Source organism: Dipodomys ordii, unplaced genomic scaffold (assembly GCF_000151885.1).
Source record: "Dipodomys ordii isolate 6190 unplaced genomic scaffold, Dord_2.0 Scaffold1, whole genome shotgun sequence".
NCBI lineage: Eukaryota > Metazoa > Chordata > Mammalia > Rodentia > Heteromyidae > Dipodomys > Dipodomys ordii.
The window spans coordinates 24650616-24673613 of record NW_012267217.1 but is presented as its reverse complement, the minus strand read 5'-3'; the positions used below and the strand labels follow the sequence as shown (position 1 = coordinate 24673613).

At 40.4% G+C, this 22998-nt stretch overlaps 1 protein-coding gene across 1 annotated transcript in view; it reads left to right on the top strand.

Moving 5' to 3' along the window:
• Window positions 1-16333, top strand: part of Lcp1 (lymphocyte cytosolic protein 1 (L-plastin)) — a 47136-nt gene extending 30803 nt beyond the window's left edge. Inside the window, exons 8-16 of the mRNA XM_013009358.1 lie at window positions 576-718; window positions 3310-3405; window positions 4267-4462; window positions 6653-6731; window positions 7247-7361; window positions 8499-8632; window positions 10367-10490; window positions 12577-12701; window positions 14383-16333. Of these exons, the coding sequence (XP_012864812.1) occupies window positions 576-718; window positions 3310-3405; window positions 4267-4462; window positions 6653-6731; window positions 7247-7361; window positions 8499-8632; window positions 10367-10490; window positions 12577-12701; window positions 14383-14515 (1145 nt within the window). The 3' untranslated portion in view covers window positions 14516-16333. The remainder of the gene's footprint in view (window positions 1-575; window positions 719-3309; window positions 3406-4266; window positions 4463-6652; window positions 6732-7246; window positions 7362-8498; window positions 8633-10366; window positions 10491-12576; window positions 12702-14382) is intronic.
• The last annotated feature ends 6665 nt before the right edge of the window (window positions 16334-22998 follow it).

Sequence of the window (22998 nt, the reverse complement as noted above, 5' to 3'; positions counted from 1 at the left end):
CAGCAGAGGATTTTGAGCCAATGGTCTTGGTTTTTTTGTTTCTGGTTTTTGTTTTGGCTATGCAATAGTGTCTATAGGCCTACCATTGAGTTTTGGAGGTTTTTTTTTGGGGGGGGGGGAAGGTGCTTTGTCCTGTCCATCTGAAAACTGAGAGTTCACATTACAATAGTGAACCTTCTTTTTTTTGGCAGTTGTGAATCTTGAACTCAGGTCCTGGGCACTGTCTCTGAGCTCATCTACTCAAGGCTAGTGTTCTAAAGCTTTGAACTTCAGCACTATTTTTGGCTTTATAAGATCTCACATTCTTTTCTGCCTGACTGGCTTCCATCCTCAATCCATAGATGTCAGCCTCTGGAGTAGCTAGGATTATGGGCGTGAGCTCCTGGTGCTAACTGAACCACCTTTAAGAAATAATAACAAAGTATTTATTTATTCCATGGGAAAGTCTGTAAGAAATTTATCCCAGTGAGATGCTGCTGCTAACTTTCTAGCAAGATTTCATAAATATTATAATGAACATCCTCACCCCACAAAAACCCTGTATTTATTGTTGTTTGTTTGTTGTGTTTCTTCAGCACTGATTGCTCTTTTGAGAGAAGGGGAGAGCCTGGAGGATTTGATGAAGCTCTCTCCCGAAGACCTCCTGTTAAGGTGGGCTAATTACCACCTGGAAAATGCAGGCTGCAACAAAATTAGCAACTTCAGCATTGACATCAAGGTAGGAAGAATGGCTTTGAACTCTAGTAAATTGCTGCAAGGAAACTACCTTAAAAGAGAAAAATCAGATACTGAGCCTCATGTTTTCAGCAGCTCTAGCCATAGTCTGGTCTTGTTTGGAGCTGTTCACTGTCCTCAAGAAACTAGCTTCAGCTTTTCTTTTCTTTTGTTTTTTTTAAGCTGCAGCTTTTCTTCTAGGCCACACACATCTACCCAGAGTCCTGCATCAAAATGCAGGGTGACTCTGCAGAGGGACAATAGAGGGTAAATGAGATAATACAAAGGAGATAAGATTCCTTTTAGGTAAAGAGGAGTAAACACAGAACGTCCATTTCTCTGTTATATAAATGGACACATCTAGTAAAGATGCCTTTTGAAAAACTAAGTGAAGATTATGCTCCTAATTACACTAGCAACAGCCAACATGGTATCTGCTACAGTTCAGACACAGATGGAGCTCCATTATAAGTTCATTAATTGACTTATCAAACCTTACAAGAAGCCCCAAGATAAGGAAATAGAGCAAAGAAGCTCCATACAGGAAAAGGCTGGAGAAGCCATCACTGTGGTTTTCAAGTATATGAAGAGTTCTGTGTCATGTTGAGATGTACCAGGGTAGAAAGCGCTTAAGGAGCAGTTAAGGAAGGTCAGAAAGCAATCCCCATAAAACCAGGTAGGATGTGAAGATGCTTAGAAGGAAAAACGCTCTAGGCTCCACTTTCTTAAAGAAGAAGGAAACTCCATGGGGTGGGGGGTTGGAGGGATAATCATGTGATCTGTCAAGAGTACATAAGGCTTAAAGTTGAGTAAGAGCTTCCAGATGCTGGGCCCCGAGGCGTTTGGAATTCAGGATCAGGCAGCACAGCGACACTTGTAGGTGGAGCACCCTCCATTCCTTAGGACCTCAACTAATTTTGACTTTCTCAATGTGCAACTTCCACTGGTTTTCAACATTTTTCCAGCAGCACCCACCAAAATGAGGTTTAGTGGAAGCAGAACAGCATCTGCCTTTGTACAAAACAGTCAAGCCCAGCAATTGTTGAGCTGTTTAGCCAAAATTAGATTGTATGATCTCAGCCATACATTGGCTTGATGCCTTATCACTAAAGGTAAGGTTTTTAAGAGTATTTAACCACTTGGATGCTTTGGACAGTGTATGCATGACAGGAACATGCTAGCTGAGCATGTACACAGCATGTACCTGTTCTCATGGCATACATGAGGACTGGGCTGTCATGTGTATGTCTGAGTAGCTAACACTGTCAGGAAATATTTTTCAATCACATAGAATCATCAAAGAACATCCATACTAGATAGAGTGAGTGGATTATTAGGATCAGATGAAATGTCTATTAGCAAAACTAAAAATTGTAACATGTAATAAATGGAAGATTTCATTGGTGCCTAATACCTGTGTGACACCTTCAGCATAGCTGTAGATACAATAAGAAGGAACAAGAGAGGAGAGAGGTGGAGGGGGTAGACAGACAAGACAAGAGAGATAGAGAGAGAAACAGAGAGATCTGTTCCTCCCTTTGCAACATCAATGATCAAATTCTCTCATTCTCTTCTTTCTAATATCAAAAGTGATAAGCATACTTCTAGTCAACGTAGACCCTACAGAATTTAAAAAACAGCAACAGAGCTGATTTTCCATCTTTAAGAGAAATTAAGGTGATTTTTAAATGCTTTAAATAAATTACTTGACATTCTGTATGCTTTCATTGACTAAGAATGTTTGAATTTTAAGGACTAGTTCTGAGAATTCTTATCAATAAACATTCAGAATCAAAACTTAATGCAATGCCAGGGGCTGGGAATGTGGCTCAGTGGTAGGGTGCTTGCCTTGCATGCGTGAGGCCCTGGGTTCGATTCCTTAGCACCACATAAACAGAAAAAGCCAGAAGTGGTGCTGTGCTCAAGTGGTAGAGTGCTAGCCTTGAGCTGAAGAGCTAAGGGACAGTGCCCAGACCCAGAGTTCAAGCCCCACAACCGACAAAAAAAATGCAATGCCAATTTATTATAACTAAATATATTTTCTAGTTTCTAGATAAACTTTACATGTACTTCTCATCATATTTTTCTTTTTACAAAAAAGGCTTAACACTTCAATTTTCTGTCTTTGAAATCTTTTCTTTTTTTGTTTTTGCTGATTTAAATGTATTTTAAACTCTGCTTTAAACTTCTGTTTCCTTTTTCTGTCACTTTTTAAAAAAATGAAACCTTAGCTGACTGACTTCTATATCAATATAAAGGTTTATATATATTTTTGTGTATAATTTAATGCTTATAAGTGAGATGATTTTTTTCTCTTCAATACAAGAGAATAATATTTGCCTCTTTGGGTTGTCTTTTGTATGTAAATTGCATTTTTATTTGTTAAATTCCTTTCAAAAGGGAAGCAAATATGATATTTCAACCAGACAAATAAAACATTCAACTTAGTGAATGTTTCTAAACCTTGTTACTTAAGTTACATTCTGAATGACAGTGGAATAATAAATAAAATCTATGCCCTTGGGAAATTATGGTTGTGCTAAGTATGTAATTAATGGTGATGTTTCAAAAGTGTAATTTCTTCATTTTTCACAGGACTCAAAAGCTTATTACCACCTGCTTGATCAGGTGGCTCCAAAAGGAGATGAAGAAGGTATTCCTGCTATTGTGATTGACATGTCAGGACTGAGGGTAAGGCCGCGCCACAGCTGTGTGTAGAGAATACTGTGTTACTGCCTCTGTGTTGGTCATTCCATGACTCCCTATGACCTGTACTTTAGAGTTCTCCTTAAATCTGGCTTCAACTTTTGAGCACTATTACTGGTTTTTGAGAAGTGTGGAAAAACTGAATCTAGAAACAAAACATAAAAAACTGAACCTTGGTTAAACGCCATCTATCAAGCTAGCAATTCTTTGTACATCCCTCATTTCATATAACACCAACCTTAGTCTGAATGCTAAAACTTTAGGATTTTCTTAGCCAGGCACCAGTGGTTCACACCTGTAATTCTAATTATTCAGGAGGCTTGAGAGCTGATGATGGAAGTTCAAAACCAGCCCTGTTAGGAAAGTCAGTGAAACTCTGATTTCTGATTAACCACCAAAAATCCAGAACCAAAGCTGTAGCACAAGTGGTAGAATGCCAAAGCTGAGGGCAGTGCTGAGGCTCTGAGTTCAAGCCTGTGTGTTTGTGTGTGTGTGTGTGTGTGTGTGTGTGTGTGTGCGTGCGTGCACGTGCACGCAGTGGGCAAAAAGAATTGAGATCAATGTAAATGATAAGATCCCAGAAGCTATTGAATTGCTTTAAAAACAGGGTCACCAGCTATTAATCTTTGAGCTCTGTATAAGGAGTCTTAATTACTTAAATTCTAAGGTTACTTTGATTTGTGGCTTTCTGACTACTATAACTTTCTGAAGGTATATAATAATGTTCTGCTAGTAAGTGTCTATGAAATACCCAGAATCTCAGTGAGACTCCCATTCCTTTGTCACATTATATGTATTCACACATCCCTGGAGAACCATGACCTAGGAACACTCTTTTCATTGCAGGAGAAGGATGACATCCAGAGGGCAGAATGCATGTTGCAGCAGGCAGAGAGGCTGGGCTGCCGGCAGTTTGTCACAGCTACAGACGTTGTCCGAGGGAACCCCAAGTTGAACTTGGCTTTCATTGCCAACCTCTTCAACAAGTACCCTGCTTTGCACAAACCAGACAACCAGGATATTGACTGGGGGGCCCTTGAAGGTAACTGTAACCCAATTGCTTACATTGTTCTGAAAAACAATTCTGATTGAAGGGCAATCCAAAATCACCCCTAAGCAAAATCAACTCCTTCCAGTGATCAAAGAGCCATCAATTCACTGATATATAACAAAGAGAAGGAAGGAAGGAAGGAAGGAGGAAAGAAAGAAAGAAAGAGGAAGGAAGGAAGGAAGGTCAACTGCAGCCATCAGGAATAATCAAATACAATTATATCATAACCATTATACTTAGGCTTCATCCATTATCAGAACTGCATGGTTTTGTGTAGACATTGCATTTAATTTTTGGATAAAATAAATCCTATGATACAAGAAGTCTAATTTATGTACACAGTAGATGATGTTAATTCCTACAGACAAGAATGCCCACCACACACTGGCTAAAGTAACATTTTAATTTTAATTTATACAAGGTTATACTTACTAACTTTTTCCATGTAATTTTTGTTTCTTTGGCTTGGATTACTAATGCATAGACTAGAATCCTGACACTTGTATTTTGCTCTAAGATGGGACAAATGACACATAGCTGCAATCAACTTCCATAGCTAAAATGTTCACTTATTCTCTTTTTCATCATGAACTAGTTCTGTAAAAAGAATTCAAGTCAAAACCAATATTAAGTAAATGTCACCAAAGCAAGAAGATGTCAGGTGTGGGTTGAGCCCTTCCATGTGCTTTTCTAGCACTGGAAATACAGTATTGGGTACAGGTCCAGCATTATTGCATTTGAATCACTGGACCACCCCTGGTCAGGTGTTTATGTGTTTTGCTGATCTCAAATCTGTGTGTCAATTCCACTAGTTACTCATTTTCAGCTGTCTCTTGGGCATCACTGTGTGGGTCCTTTGCTATCTTTTGAAATGAAGTATATTAAAAAACCCAGAACGAATCATTTCTCCTATTCCCCATTGCTTTCACACCCCGCTTCCTAGCCCATTTGCTCCCCTTTAGAAATTCTCCCTGTCCATTAAGCACTAAAACTACAGAGTTTGAGTCCCACTATGGTATCAGTCTCTTCTTTATCCTTTCAATCTATGATGTCAACAAATACTAAAATTCCTCATCTGGGATATCTTCTAGATTGTTAATTTTCTTTCCTGGTCTTCTGACTGGGGAAGATACTGGTGGGCTTCATCTAGCAACTATTTTGTTGGGTCTTAGGGGCCTATTCCTCCATTCATTAAGCACTTCATTGTGTCCCACATGCCACTGCCAATCCTATCCACTCTGCATTTAATTTAAATGCATATCACCTCTCAGCAACTCTGCACATGGCTGCCAGGCACATCCCAGCCCAGCATTCCTTATCTTCCAATAGTAATAAAATATGAATCTATAATGACTGGCACTAATATATTAACCCAATCTGCTACCTGGCATTATAAGATCCCCAGTTCTGATTCCAGCCTCTAGGACCTTATTACTGTGTTCTCTACTAGTTAGCACCCCACAGATCCATTCTTGTTCTTGTTAGTAAAGACCTAGCCCCAATCCCTTACTCTTGTCTCCTTAATATCCAGCTTTTAAAATAGCCTAAAAACTAAACCTCAGAGTTGAGGGCCAATGGCTCGTGCATGGAATCCTAGCTATTCAGGAGGCCTAGAGCTGAGGATTGCGGTTTGAAGCTAGCCCAAGTAAGAAAGTCTGTGAGACTATTATCTCAACCACCCAAAAGCCAGAAATAGAGCTGTGGCTCAAGTAGTAGTATGCTAGCTGTGAGCACAAAAGTTCAGTGTCAGTGCCCAGGCCCTGAGTTCAAGCCCCAGGGTTGGTACACACACACACACACACACACACACACACACACATACACACAAATAAAGTTCAAATTTCATCCCTCTAGATTTAGCCCAAACTATTTGTGTCTGTCTCTGTTGATCTCTACTTTTGTATGATCTCTGAGGGGAAGACAAAAATTCTTGTCTTGAGGCCACCCCTGAACTGTTCTTCCACCTAGGATGTTGCACAATATTAACAGTTGTTATGAAATACTCATTGAACTGAAATGGAGGGAAAATTTAACCCAGGATAGTGACCTTCAGCCAACACATCTACTTTTCTTATTCTCTCTCTCTCTGGCTTTTATCTATAGTCTTCTTTATTAAACTTAGCTCATAAGATCTGCTAGAGTCATAAAAGGGCTAAAAATAACCAGTCTTTATTAATCTAGGTGAGACAAGGGAAGAACGGACATTTAGGAACTGGATGAACTCCCTGGGAGTTAACCCTCGAGTCAATCATTTGTACAGGTGAGAATCGCTGGGACCCCATCCCTGACACAAAGAGCAATTCAAATATGGCTGTGGTATGCATTCTGTTCTTAGAATATGTGTTTTTTATGGAGGAGGGGATCACGTTGATCAGCAGCTGTTGAATGTTCAGCTGAAAAGCTTCACTGTGTGTTTAATACAACAATCATACCGCAGCAGAATGACAAATTCACTCTGTGTGGCAAGCCTGTAATCTTCTCAAGATCAGCCCAAACAAGAGTGTTATCTTTGCAGTAAAATGTCTCCTATGCCATTTGTTAAGGCTATGTTTCTTCTTCCTGGAACAGTGTATGTCCTCGGAAGGGGATGAGGTAGGCCATCCTGAGAGGGGAAAGTTCCCTAATCCAGTGTCTGCATCTCTAGAGATGGAGCTACTCTCATCAAAACTTCAGGGTTCTTGTGAATGTGCTGATATTTAAGGAAGTGCCTGGTGCATTGTAGGTTATGAAGAAGTGTTGGATATGTGAGAATTCTTTTGTGTTTGTTTTTTTCAGTGATTTATCAGATGCCCTGGTCATCTTCCAGCTCTATGAAAAGATTAAAGTCCCTGTGGACTGGAACCGAGTAAACAAACCCCCATACCCCAAGCTGGGGGGCAATATGAAGAAGGTATTTATATATATGTATATATCTAAAATGACTGTTTTGATGTTCTGTGAGGCAGTAATGCTATCACCTGCAAGAGTTCTTTTCAAGTACTTTATCAGGCAGCCAAACTTTGGTAAGTAGTGTTTATCCAGGGATTAAATTATAGTAGAGCCATCAGAAACCTGAGTAGGTTTATCAAAGTGAGTCCATTATTTCCATTGATTACTTACTTATAATTCCATGTAGGCTGTCTTTAAACAAGAGCATGTAAAAATTCTAATTAAGATAATTAGAGCAAGCAGAGCCACAGGGTTTTTTCAGACCCCAGCAGGCTCCTCATTCTAATTTTCTAAAGAATTAAGGCTTTGTACTGACAGCTTGACTGGTACAGTTTGTCTACTGTCAACACAGTGGGAACATTGTTTTGTAACAACCAGCTTGGTACAGCCATTCCTCGCTGATGAGAATCAGTGTGATTTTTAATGATCCATGAGTGGCCATGAAAATATCTGCCCTCCACATCTATCTGCTTTGTATTTGTACAGTGGAGAATACACAATGTTCACACTTATCTCCATGAATTCAGCTTTTTAAGCAATATTGCAGATAACCGAGGATGACTTTCTACCTACTGTGTATCACATGTTCTTAATTATGAACTTGTTCTAGTTTTAAGGGTCCACGGGGAAGCTGGGTACTGGTGGCTCTCACCTTTAATGTATTTACTCAGGAGGATGCGATCTGATGAGTGTGGTTTGAAGATAACTTAGGCAGGAAAGTTGAGAAACTCTTATCTATAAGTAACCATACAAAGCTGGAAGTGGAACTGTAGCTCAAGGGACAGAGTGACAGCCTTGAGAGGAAAAATTTAAGGGACAGTGCCCAGGTCTTGAGTTCAAGTCCCACCCAATACTAGCACCAAAAAAAAAAAGAGAGGGTAATTTGGATATTTTTGATTGGAGGTAAGGAGTTTTATTTAAGGAAAGATGAAAACGTTCTAACTCACAATCCTAGAATTATAGGAAGCAGTAGAGATTACAGAGATTATCCAGTGTGGTATTAAGTATTTCATTCTGTATGGGGTTTTTTTTTGCTATTTTTGCTATGTATTTATGAGATAATGACATTAAATGGTTTTTCCTTCTGCCTCCTTAACAGCTGGAGAGCTGTAACTATGCAGTGGAACTGGGGAAGAATCAAGCTAAATTTTCCCTGGTTGGCATTGGCGGACAAGATCTCAATGAAGGCAACCACACCCTCACCTTGGCCTTGATCTGGCAGCTAATGAGAAGGTAGCATAGCTCCCAGGATTGACTGTTTCTAATGGTTATTTGACCTAGAAGTATACAGCAAATTTTTACAATGTGATGTAATTCTATGAAGCTGTATTTTAAGTGGAACTTAGTAACTAAGTTTCCTATTATAAATGCTATCTCTCTCTCTCTCTCTCTCTCTCTCTCTCTCTCTCTCTCTATCTATCTATCTATCTATCTATCTATCTATCTATTTTTTTAACAGTCCTGAGCCTTGAACTTAGGACTGGACGTTGCCTCTGAGCTTCTGTTGCTCAAGGCTAACACTCTACCACTTGAGCCACAGTGCCACTTGCAGCTTTTTCTGAGTAGTTTGTTGGGAATAAGAGTCTTATGGAGTTTCTTGCCCAGGCTGGATTTGAACTGCGATCCTCAGATCTCAGCCTCCTGAATAGCTAGGATTATAGGTGTGAGTCACCAGTGCCTGGCTTCTATTAATATTTTTAAACATTTAACCTTTTTCTTTTTAGTTCTAATAGTTTTTATTTCAGGTATTGTGAAGAATCTGTTGTTACATTAAAAAATGTTTTAGATGATTACTTTATCTTGATTAGTTTCATACTTGTATCATTATGGAGTGACCTTTCATGCCTGGTAAAATTCTTTTCTCTGAAATTTATTCTTTTCTGTATTAATATAGCCAACTACTGCTTCTTCTTGATTAGTGGTCAGTATGACATATCTTTTCCTACCTTTCTACTTTTAACTCCTTTGTGGAAGTAACAACTACCTGTTGGAGGGATTTGAAGATGAGAAAACCATGCTATATATACCCACATATTGGTATTTCTGGTGTTCTTCCTACTTTGTATAGGTTTACATTTCTATATCAGGAGTATTTTCTAATAGTTGAGCTCTGTTGGTGATTGGTTCAGCTTGTATAGATCAACACAAAGTCTTTGTTTTTGTTGGCTGATTTGCACATGCACAGTGTGTGTGTGTGTGTGTGTGTGTGTGTGTGTGTGTATGTGTGTGTGTGTGTGTGTGCTGAGACTGGAGTTTGAACTTAGGACCTGGGTACTGTCCCTTAGCTTTTTGACTCAAGGTTGACACTCTACCATTTTAGCCAGGGTTTTTGTTGTTGTTGTTGTTTTGGATCTGGTCATGGGGCCTGAACTCTGAGCCTGGGCGCTCAGCTCTTCAGCTCAAGGCTAGTGCTCTACCACTTGAGCCACAGCACCACTCCTGGCTTTTTTTTCTTTTTGCTTATGTGGTGCTGAGGAATCGAACACAGGGCCTCATGCATGCAAGGCAAGCGCTCTACCACTGAGCCACCTTCCTAGCCCCTTAGCCAGGGTTTTATTTCCTGCTTTTTAGTGGTTAACTAGAGATAAGAATGTTAGGACCTTTCCTGCCTAGGCTGGCTTTGAACTGTGATCCTCAGATCTCAGCTTGCTTAGTAAGTAGCTCGGGTTATAGGCTACCATGCCTGGGAGTGTCTTTTGCTTTCTTTTCTTTTCTGTAGTATTCTTCTCTTACTCTTGTTCTTCCTGCCTAACTCCACCCTGCAAAGACCCTGCTTAGAAGGAAGTGCATGCTTTATGCTTCATCTTAACCACCATGCATTTTTATTTTAAGGTAGTAGAAGAATTAATGTTGTTACATATTCTTCGTTCCCTCCAATATAACGAATAGTATCTTGATCATCCTCTAAAAAGAAAAGAAGTTTTTCAACAACTTTTCTCCAGAAATTGATCTTAACTTTTTTTTCAGGTACACACTGAATATGCTTGAAGAAATTGGTGGTGGGCAGAAGGTCAATGATGACATTATTGTCAACTGGGTAAATGAGACGTTGAGGGAGGCTGACAAAAGGTCCTCCATCTCTAGCTTCAAGGTGAGTTTTACTCCTCCCTTTAGAAGCCACCTGAATGCCATGCTTGTCTTGATTGTTTCCATTATATGTTAAATGACCTTCAGAGTTAGACATTTTAGGCTCTTTCTCCTGTACTGGCTATTACTGTTTTAATGTTCACTGACAAATTTCTCATCACTTTCTCCCATAATGTTTTTTTTTTCTTTTCTACTTTTTTTTTTTTTTTGTCCATCATGGGGCCTGAACTCTGGGCCTGGGCGCTGTCCCTCAGCTCTTCAGCTCAAGGCTAGCACTCTACCACTTGAGCCACAGCCACTTCCAGCTTTTTCTGCTTATGTGGTGCTGAGGAATCGAACCCAGAGCCTCACGCATGCAAGGCAAGCACTCTACCACTGAGCCACCTTCCCAGCCCCCTCTACTTTTTTTCCAGTGCTGGGATCAAACCTGTACCTCACACTTGCTAGACAAGTGCTTTACCACTAAGCTACATCTCTGCCCCATCATAGTAATTTTTAAAATCACCATATGTAACACATCATTTAACCCTTGTTTTTTGAAAGGAACATAAAATATAATATTTTTAAATGCATATACGTCTATGGTTCAGAATTCGAACATAATGGTGAAATATAAAATCCTTAAAGATGGCCCATGTAAATAGCTCCTGATCACATCCTTGTATCCAAATTCCATTTTAATAAATAACAGCATGATATTTTATTGAATTTCTAACCTCATTCACACAATAACTGGCTTCTTCCTTAAGGTACCTGTGTACTTGGTCCATATTATGGTAATATCTATACATCTTAAGTACAATTTTCTAGTTTAAAAGTCAGGACTGGAGGGCTAGGAAGGTGGCTCAGTGGTAGAGCACTTGCCTTGCACGCATGAGGCCCTGGGTTCGATTCCTCAGCACCACATAAGCAAAAAGAAAAAAACCGAAAGTGGCGCTGTGACTCAAGTGGTAGAGCGCTAGCCTTGAGCTGAAGAGCTGAAGGACAGCGCCCAGACCCAGAGTTCAGGCCCACGACTGACCCCCCCCCTCCAAAAAAGTCAGGACTGGAGGAAGAACAGCTTCACAGGAGCCTTGTTAGGGCCAGTGAAGGCAGGTGATCAATCTTTTGTGGCTCATGCCTGTAATACTCACTACTCAGGAGGCTGAGATCAGAGGATTACAGTTCAAAGCCAGCCCAGACAGGAAAGTCCATGAGACTCTTACCTCCAATGAAGCTAGTGGTAAGATACTAGCCTTGAGCACAAAAACGCAGGGATAGTGCCTAGGCTCTAAGTTCAAGCCTCAGGTCTGGCAAAAAAAAATATACCTTTTAAGATAAACAATTGAGGGCTAGGAAGGTGGCTCAGTGGTAGAGTGCTTGCCTTGCATGCATAAGGCTCTGGGTTCCATTCCTAAGCACCACATAAGCAGAAAAAGCTGTAAGTGGCACTGTGGCTCAAGTGGTAGAGCGCTAGCCTTGAGCTGAAGAGCTGAGGGATAGCGCCCAGGCCCAGAGTTCAGGCTTCTTGACCAACAAAAAAGGAAAAAAAAGAGAGAAACAATTGAAGCTGGGTGCTGGTGACTAACGCTTATAATCCAATCTACTTAGGAAGCTGAGGATCAAGGTTCAAAACCAGTCTTTGAGGTTCTTATCTCCAATTTAACACACACACACACACACACACACACACACACACACACACACGACATATGTATCTTGAAAAACGTTCCTCCCTCCCAGCACAAAGAAAGATCAAATTTCGGTACCTTAGGGCACTGATGACAAGAGAAATAAACTGAGACAGTGCTAACTGACATGTGAGGCACTGGCAAATATTAGATAGTGTCTGTCATTGTATTTAATCACACAGTGGCAGTGGCTCTCTTTCCTCAAGTTCTTCTGGGAAAAGAGCATCTACTGTTACCCATGTTACCTGCCATCTCTTCTTTACCCCTGCCACTCACTATGGAATAGTTACTCTACATGAGACAGGGTATTTCTGACATCCTATTCTCAAGCCCCAGGACCAACACACCCAAAAAAGAAGAAGAGCCATCTACTTGCCTTGAGCTAAATGAAAGTAAAAGCTTTTCTTTCTCTTTATGTAGGATCCGAAGATTAGTACAAGTCTGCCAGTCCTAGACCTCATTGATGCCATTCAACCAGGTTCCATTAACTATGACCTTCTGAAGACAGAAGATTTGAATGATGAGGAGAAACTCAACAATGCAAAGTATGTACATAAACCTGAGATAAAGGAGGGACCCAACTACCAACTAAAGAGTTGCAAAGTCTAATGCCAGTACCTTTATGTGAACACCCTGGTTTTTTTTCTAGTCATGATCAGTAGCCTCATCATTATTTTATCCATGCTGATAGAAGGAAGCAAAGCAGAAACAAGAACATTCTTGTAATTGATGAGCAAGTCTGTAGTTTTATAAAGTCAACTTCCAAATCCTAATCTGGAGAAGATTTAAAAAAATATTGTGCCAGCCAGGGAAGTTCCAAACACAAATGCCCCATTCGTGAATACCCATGGATATGAATAGGCAAGGGTTAATGGAACACCAGACTCTTTACCAGCTAGTGAACAGCTGCCATGGGCTTTACCCCTCACAATCACCTGCCACTGAGAATGAGTGTCAGTGGATTATAGTCTCTGAACAGCCAGACTTTGGCCTGTGGTCTGCTTTTTTACATAAAATTTTATTGGAACAGTCTATTCATTACATGCTGCCTATAACTGTTTCTCTCCTTACAAAAGCAGTGTTGAGTAGTTGCAACAAAGCCTGTAAAACCTGAGATATCTACCTCTAAAGAAGTGCCTTTCTCAGAACAGGTCATGTTAGCCTCTGGGCACTGCCATAACCAAGTATCACACAAACCAGGTGATTTAAAGCAACAAGTCTTTACTCTTCCATGGTCCTGGAAGCTAGAAATCCAAAAATCAAGCTGTTATCAGAATTGGTCCCATTTAAGAGCTCTAAGGAAGATCCTGTACCCTGTCTCATGACTCATGCCTCTCTCCCAGCTTCTTGCAATGGTCAGCAATCCTTATCATTATCAGCCTATATATATACGTAACTCCAATCTCTGCCTGTACCTCTAGTCTGACATCATGGTACAGTGGACACTGTGTTTCTGTGTCTCTTTTGTCCTTACAAGGGTACCAATCATTTTGTATTGGAACCCCACCCTAATTCCAGCATGGCTTCTCTTGATTACATCTGCAATAACCCTCTGTTCAAAAAAGACCACAATCAGAGATGCTAGGTTTAAGACTTCAACAAATCCCTTTGAGTGAATGGACAAAATTGAACTCTATGTCAACCAATGACTGGGCTGAGTGGCATGTACCTGCCAGCCTCAGCAATGTGAAGGTATAAAACAAGATCCTAACTCAAAAAATAACCAATGCAAAAACAGGCTGGAGATATGGCTTACCCGAAAAAGCACCTACCAAGCAAGTACTACCAAAAAAGAGGTTCTATGGCTGAAATAAATTATACATGCTTTTTAGCATCAATTCTTGTTCAGTTTTCAGACCTTTTCTTTTTTTAATATATATATTTTATTGTAAAGATACTATACAGAGGGGTTACAGTTACATTTCTGCTACACTGTGTTGCCCAACAGAAAGCTAGTAGCGTGGGTACCAAAAGTGGTAGAAGCTGAGGATATTTCTTACAACAAATACTACATCTGATCATAGTCTTGAGGCTAGACAGCAAGACTGAGGCTTTGATGGGAACTTTGTTGAACCAAGATTTGTCTACATGGATGGGGAGATGTTGATGACCAGTATGAACGAGTCCAGGACTGATTTGTGCCTGTAGGGTACTGAGAACCTGAGCAGTCCCCTTCATTTGCTGTTGCTTAAGCTTTCTTCATTTGTCCTCTCTTCTTTCCTTTAGGTATGCCATCTCTATGGCCCGAAAAATTGGAGCAAGAGTATATGCCCTTCCAGAAGACCTGGTTGAAGTGAATCCCAAGATGGTCATGACAGTGTTCGCTTGTCTCATGGGGAAAGGGATGAAGAGGGTGTAGGGCCATCCAGGCAGGCGAGAAGTCAACGTACCCAGCACCAGTTGCTCTGAGAATGCAGATGAGGACTATTGAAGCCATTCCAAAGTTTGCAACTTGGTGACACTATCTAAGATTCCAAAAAGTGCATATTTGCTAGCCAAGTAGCCTTTCTATACAAAAATGCCTCTTTTTTGCTGAAGACACAATCTCCAACAAATTTAATTTTTATTCCTGATTTATTTTTGCTTTTTTGCAAATCAAGAAGAAAAAAGGAAAAAATAATTCCAGGTACCCTCCTGCTTTTGGCCATTAGGATAGAAACTAATGTTAGTAATTTTGACATAATTGTCTGTTCAAAAAGTGAGGACAGTCTAAAGACTGTTACTAGGGGATGACACCGGCTCTGTGACAAGCCACCTGCTCTGTCCTCTTCCTTGTCCTTATCTGTGAATTTCCTTCACAGACCCATCTCTGCTGTGTGGCCCACATCTTCTTGCCATCTTTGTCCCTTGGCCCCTTGGAGCATCTGAGAAACCAGTGAAGCTATTAGGGTCCCCAAAGTCCTGGCAGCCTGCAGAAGTTAGCCGCATCGTCAGAGCTGTTCTTTACCTGAAGTCCCAATGGTTGTCAGTTTTTGTTTTATCATTTGTAAGATATCTCCTGCTTTTAACTCTAGGCTTTGCACTGAAGACCTAACATCTTGAGTATTGTGTCCTCTTGGGTACTGTGTCCTCTTGAATAATGTGTTCTCAGGTGGATTTTTTTTTTCTTTCTCTGAGACCAGGATTGGAATTCACTACCCTTGTTTTTGCTCATGCTCATTGGTTGTCCTTCTACCACCTGGGCCACACCTCCAACCTCTCAAGTAGATTCTTAATGGTAGCAAGAAGGTAACTGAGAAGGCGACCATTAGGGGGCAGCATAGAGCTATCACTAAGCATCTACTTTTCCTTTTTCTTTTTTCATCTACCTTTAAGAATACTGTTGCTCCACATATTTAATCTTGCTTATTAGATGTTAATTATGGTATGGAAAAATGTCTAGTAACATTTGAAGCAATTCTGCTTCATTATTATTTGCTTTTAGATATCAGCAAATCTCATTGCTTGCTGGGCCATATTATCAATGTTTACTTTTTTGGTACTACAAAAGCTTTTTGCTACCCCTAGTCCCCAGGAGGAGGAAGTATGTGTCCATAAGCAGCACTCGGCCCCACCTTACATGGGCACACACTCACAGTCTCCTACACAAAGCTGGATATTGAAAGATTGGGTTTAAGAACTGCCTGAGTTGCTCTGTGAAGTGCTAATTTATCTTTTTTGGACATATAAAGAATTTCAAAACATGAGAATGGTGTGAATTTAAATAGCTCTAATAGATCAAGCAATATATGTGAAAACCTACTGAATGCTAAAAGTCAACAGAGCATGACAATCCAACACTAGACTCCCTCTGTCACGGTAAAGGGATCAATAATGAGATTATCTTCTCTAGAGGTGGTATGATGTAATGGAACTTAACCATTTTTTCAAGGCAATGTAAATGGCAATACCATGGGTCTAGTGATGGGCTCAGGAAGCCAGTATATATCTTCTACTAGCTCATCCCCAGAATTTCTGCTGCATCTGAATGCAAGATGATTAGCTTTGACTTTAGTCTGAACTTTAAATAGTCTCAGACGATTCCCTCCATCTGCCTCCAGGAAGGAAGAATGTTAATTGCCTTAATTGAACATGAAGATTAAAATAATACTGCAGAACTTTCCAAATAAAATATTTCTATTTCTGAGTGTCTCTGCATGTTGCCTCTGAAGGTTGAATAAAGATGTGTTCGAATTCATATGTTCCTTCATTCAGCTAATAAGTATTGAGTGCTGACTATCTAGGAGTCACTGTGCAAGATTGTCTGTCTAGAAGACAAGAATTGTATTCAACTGATTGGAAAAGACAGCCATTACAGAGCTCAACCTAAGGTGTGATATGTGGTTAAGAAGGGCCCCAGGTGAGATGTAAGCTTATGGCAGGAAACTCAGAGAAAAGTTTCAGGCCCACCCTGAAGGATACCTTGCTATTGGTGAGGGTAGAAAGTTGAGACAGGAATTCTTAGAAACATGTTGAACTCAATCAGGAAGATTAGACTTGGGGACTTGAGCAGTATCTTTTGGATCCGCACTACCTGAAGTCTCCCCTCCCTCTTGGCCAGGTCTTACTTTGGCATAACTGCTGTGTCAGGGGATAATAGAAAGGGATTCTGCTGCAGCTAGTCCCCTGCAGGCTGGATTGCTCATTCGGAACAAGCCTGTCATCAGTGAGGCAGGGCCTTACATGAAGAACTACACAGTGTCATCAGTGAGGCAGGGCCTTACATGAAGAACTACACAGTGGTCAGGACACCTAGGTTGTGAGTTCTAGCTTCACCAGCAGGCTGGGTTTTCTGCTTGTTTGTTTGCTTTGCTTTGGTTTTTTGTTGGTCATAGAGCTTGAACTCAGGGCCAGGGTTCTGTCCCTGAGCTTTTTGTTCAAGGCTAGTGCTCTACCACTTTGAGCCACAGTTCTACTTCTGGGTTTTGGGTGAGTAACTGGAGATAAAAGTATCACAGCCTATCTTGCCAGGGCTGGCTTTGAACCACAATCCTCAGATCTCAGCCTTCTGAATAGCTTGGATTACAAAGTGTGAGACACCAGCACCCAGCTAGTTGGCTGTTTTTGAAGGTGATGCTTTGTGACCTGAACATTCTTGCAGCTTCTGTACTTAGGAGACAGCTGCCTTCACTACACATGAAAATGCTACGTGCAATAAGTGTTATGTGATTCTGGACTGCCCTGACCTCAGAAAGTCTGAAGAATTACAGCACAGCAGAATGAGTACTGTCAAGGAAGAAGTAAGATTAAAGACACCAAAGGAAAACAGCAGTGTTAGAGTGATAGTTTTTCTAAAATTTACATTTTTATTGTTATATTTTGTTTACTGTTTGTATGTGTGTATGTTGGTCCTGGGGCTTGAACTCAGGGTCTGGGCACTATCGTAACACTCAAGGCTAGTGTTCTACCACTTGAACCACAGCCCTACTTCCAACTTTTTGGCGGCTAATTATAAATAAGAGTCTCAGGGTCGGGCTGGGAAGGTGGCTCAGTGGTAGAGCGCTTGCCTTGCATGCTCAAGGCCCTGGGTTCGATTCCTCAGCACCACATAAGCAAAAAGAAAAAAAAGCCAGAAGTGGCGCTGTGGCTCAAGTGGTAGAGCACTAGCCTTGAGCTGAAGAGCTGAGGGACAGTGCCCAGGCCCAGAGTTCAGGCCCCACAACTGGACCCCCCCCAAAAAAAAAGAGTCTCAGGGTCATTTCCTGACTGGGTGGCTTCAAACTATGATCCATAGATCTCAGTCTCCCAAGTAGCTAGGATCAAAGGGCTTATTGTTACATTTTAAATGGACAATCTTAAGTGTAGCATAAGAAACTGAATTGCATCGAAAGGTCTATAGTAGAAAGTAGAGCTCTCCCATCTGTGTGCCTAGCAGTGTGCTTCAAAACTAGCTCTTATCAGCTCACTGCAGCCAAATGAAAATTTCACACCTAATATTAAGTTATTGTTAGCTTAAAATTAGCCATGATGAGCTAGCTTCACCACAGGAATGGCAAACTTTTAAAATAGCACTTTTGATACAGAAAGAACTAGCTCATCAACTGACTTAATACTTCTGTGCTGGCCTTCCAGTTCCCTGCCCTAATAATCAAATGCTGTTACCCATTCCTTGTTTGTACCAATTCAGAAATATTATACACATATACCACCTATCATGCACACACACTTTTAAAATGAAAAATATTAATATATACAGTGTGTACTGATGGCTTATACTATAATCTTAGGTACTCAGGAGGCTGAGATCTGAGCATCACAGTTTGAATCCATCCCAGGCAGGAAAGTCTGTGAGATTCTTATTTCCAGTTAACCACCAAAAAGCCAGAAGTAGAGCTGTGGCTCACATGGTAGAGTGCTAGCCTTGAGCAAAATAAGTTCAGGGACAATGCCTATGCCCTGAGTTTAAGCCCCAGGACTGACCCCTCACACACACACACACTGATTCATATTGTAACATAAAGGTCTGCCTCAATCTTTTCAATAAGGGCCCGGCATTCTATTGCCAAACTATTTAACCAGTAATCAATGGATATCTATATTGCTTCTATCTTTTTGGCCAACCAAATAAGATCACAATGAGTAAGACTATTCACACTTTTGAAATACAGACTGTTTGTTGTTTTAGCAACAGTAGAAAATGTTGGGTAGTAAAACATCAATTTTCTTGAATTTCCTGAAATGGTTTTACAAGGGACCATAAACTTGGACAGCTTGCTTGAGCCAATCCCAACTTCTCCATTTTTTATCTAAAGGAGCAAGATAATCCAGCCTACAGATAAGGGGCATAAACACACAAGCAAATTGAAATAGAAAGCAAATTGATACATGCTATCATATTTATGAATGAAATAGTAGAGAAGCTCAGTATAAAATCAACTCTAAATGAAGAATCAGCAAGAGTTTGTGGAATAACTAGGTCTGATGAATGAAAAGTGGGCATGAACTATGACGTGCATGTGCTGATAACCCCTAGAGAGCCACGCACCATTTCTAGATGCTTTTTAAATTAAAAAAAATTGGCAGTTACTAGGGTTTGAATTTAAAGCCTTGAATTTACCTAGCAAGTGCTCAACCACTTTAGCCACACCATTTTTTTTTTGGGTCGGTCATGGGGCTTGAACTCTGGGCCTGGACACTGCCCTTGAGTTCATCAGCTCAAGGAGAGTGCTCTACCACTTGAACCACAGCCCCACTTCCAGTTTTCTGGTGTTAATTAGAGATAAGAGTCTCACAGATTTTCCTGCACAGACTGGCTTTGAACTCAGTTCTCAGCCTCCTGAGCAGCTAGGATTGCAGGTATGAGCCACCAACGCCCATCACAAACCATTTTTTATATTTTCATTAGCTAATTTTCAGAAAGGGTCCCCAATTCCTCCTTGGGTCCCCAGGCTGGCCTAGACTTCACTCTTCCTAGATAGGTCTGCTTTATTGTGGCTAAGATTATCATATTGAAAGAAGCAAAATTGCCTTTAGATACAAGACAGGAAAAAAAACTGTGATTGACTCAACTATCTAATCTATCTTATAGTTCTTTGTAGTTGGACTTATAAGTGACAAGCTACCACATCTAACTTCTTGATAGAAGGTCTTATTTATTTCCCAGGCTGGCTTAGAACTGTGATGCTCCGATTTCCACCTCAAGAGTACAAATTACAGACATAAACCATCTCTCTCAGCCACAATGCTAGATTTTTTTTTCATAATAGCTCAGTAGCTGTTTCATAACAGCTCAGTAGCTGCTTACTAGTCATAAGCAAATGTTTCCTGACTATGAGAGGGGGTTGGACAGAGAGAAATAATTGTAAGGAAATGTGAAATAAACTTAGCTGGTGAGTTGTTATAAATGAATGATGTCTGCCTGGGAAGGATGGCATTAGATTGGAATGATACAATGAATTGGAGTAGGTGAACTTGCAAAGTCTCAACCAACTTAATGATTTCATTCACTCAGACTAATTTCTTATGCATGAGACATGTCCATGTGCCTTCAGCATTCTGGAACAATTCCTAAGTCCACTTTCCACCAGTCAGTGGCTGTGCCCAACCCTTGTCATTGACCTTTGTTCTTTGTCCACACCAGCGAACCAACAGGCTTGCTAGAAAGGTCAGCAGTGCTCTATTGGTGAAATTGATATTGCTATGCCCAATCCCAGCACTGACAGCTTCACTATGTAGAAAACATAGCTGCTAGCCAGAATAAGCATGAGCAGTATTGACTAGGCCTCTTGTGAAATCAAGTTACTTTGATGGTTTCCTAATACAATTCCTCTAATGAAATCCTTAGCTGCTAAAGAGGATGATTTACTCAGTGTCATTTCTCCCTATTTCTGATAGGTAGTTAGCCAACTAAATCTGTGACTGAATGACAAAAATAAATTTGTGTTTTTCCTGCATCTAAGATATATATATATATATATATATATATACACACACATATACATATATATATATATATATATATATATATATGCCTTGACTTGATATTCAATGCCTGCAGTGTTGGTGGGCCCAGTATTCTGCATTATCCTTGAAGATTCTAAAGACTGGTCCAGATCAGATTCTCTCTACCCTGACACAGGGGGGTGGGGAGGGAGGAAGGAGGGAGAGACAGAAAGAGACAGGCAGAGACAGAGACAGAAGCCAAAAGTATAGAATGAGTCAGTAGATAAGCCTTGATTTCTTCACAATTTAACCATTCAATCAGCAAGTGCTTGCCTGCCTGGCTTCCAAGGTAACTTTCTTGTGGCTACAAAAATTAGACTCAGTCTTGTGGCCAAAGTAAAACAATTAGAACTCAAGATTGAGCTGTCTCAGGCCTCAAATCTCTCCTTTCAACGGTTTCTAAGACTGTATCATCATCTCTACCTTTAGAAATAAAATTTGCCAGATATCCCAAGGCTTGGCATAAATTATAAAATGATTTGCTTCCATGAATAAACATGAGAGAAAATGTGTGAAAGGAAAGAAGATTTATCAATTATGCTTCTTCAAAACCTCCTAAGATTATGCAGCTTTAATGGCTGAATGATTTTTGAAAGGAAAGCTTGCAAATTAAACTGCATATGAACTCATAATAAAAAGCATTAAATTAATTGAGTAGCAGTGCTTACCTAACAATAAGTCTGAGACTAGCCAGAATCACTGTGGCCTTTACCCTTATATTCTGACTACTCCAATTTGGGAGAAATCTCAGGCAGACCTCCCTGCAGAGCTGATCTTTAGGAACAGCCCTAGTAACAACAGCGGTTTAGGGCTCTTTATGAAATACTTGCCATATCATGTTTTCCACCTGTTGATTCTAATTGCTAAAGAACCAATCTACAAACTAGCCAGGTCTCACAATGGGGTCATGATTCAATCAACTAGACCAACCAAGCCTACATTGCCTCTTGGATGTGGCTTACTATATCTCTCAGGAAACAGCTGAGGAAGACTAGCCAGATGAGGTTCTAGGAAGAGTATATAGTGACCTCTGCCCACTCCCTCAGTTCCTTTTAATATGAATGAGACACACAGAGTGCCTGTTTTTGTCAGTTACTTTTACATTACCACATCCTTCAGTTCTCACAACATCACTCTAATGTAGGTTATTATTACCCTCCATTTTGCCAAAGAAACTGTACTTCCAAGAATCCAAGAGACTTATAGGTAATTCCACAAAGAAAGCCCATGTGATCCAAATTCTGTGTTCATTAATGTCCTATAAGAAGTACTAAGATCAACACAGAGGCATCTAGAAGAGATAATGAATGAGGAAAGAAGCTGGGTGCTGGTGTCTCAAGCATGTAATCCTAGCTATTCAGGAGGTTGAGATCTGAGGATGGGAGTTCAAAGCTAGCCTGAGCAGGAAAATCCTCGAGACTCTTATCTCAGATTAACCACCAAAAAGCCAGAAATGGGGCTATGGCTCAAATAGAGCACTAGCCTTGACAGAGACAGAGTGGGAGGGGGGCGGGTTGGGGGTGAGTGCAAGTTCAGGGACAGTGTTCAGGCCCTGAACACTGGATTGGCACATATGTGCACATACACACAAATGAATAAACTGTCTTCCTTCCTTCCCTTCCTTCCTCTCTCCCTCCCTCTATTCCTTCTTTCCTTCCTTCCTTCTTTCCTTCCTTCCTTCCTTCCTTTCTTCCTTCATTCGTTCCTTCCTTCCCTCCCTCCTTCCTTTCATTTTTTTTACACACAATAAAACAATAAGATACATTTTCAACTAAAACTCAACTTTTAAGTGTCAAATTTGGGACTCTTGATAGAGAAAAAGAAAGAGGAGAGAGAGAGAGGAGAGAAAGAAGAGAGAATTGTCATTGAGAATTGGCTTGTATGCTTATAGAAACTGAGAAGTTTTAGGAGAATCAAGAAAATAAAAATTTTCCAGGAGTGTGTGTTGAGGGAGTCCTAGCACAAAGTAAAAGCAAAAGAAGAAAGACAATCCAGCTCAAAGAAGAGCTCAAATTAAAGGGCACAGATACAAAGTTGGGGGACTTTTAATGTGGAGTACCCAGCAAAAGCATCTTTTAAGTTGCTTTTTTTATCACCACAGATAATTTTGCCTATTCTAAAACGTTATGGGATTCAGTAGTATGCCCTTTTCTTGTGTCAGATTTTCTTTGCATAGTTTAAAGATTCTTCTAAACTGGGTGCTGGTGGCTCATGCCTGTAATCCTAACATCTTAGTAAGCTGAGATCTGAGGATTGAGGTTCGAGGACATCATGGGTAGGAAAGTCCATGAGACTTTTATCTACAATTAAACACCAAAAAGTAGAATGTGGAGGTATGGGTCAAGTGGTAGAACACTAGCCTTGAGCACAAAAGCTCAGGAGCAGTGCCCTGGCCCAAGACTTCCATGCAAATTAGTTCTT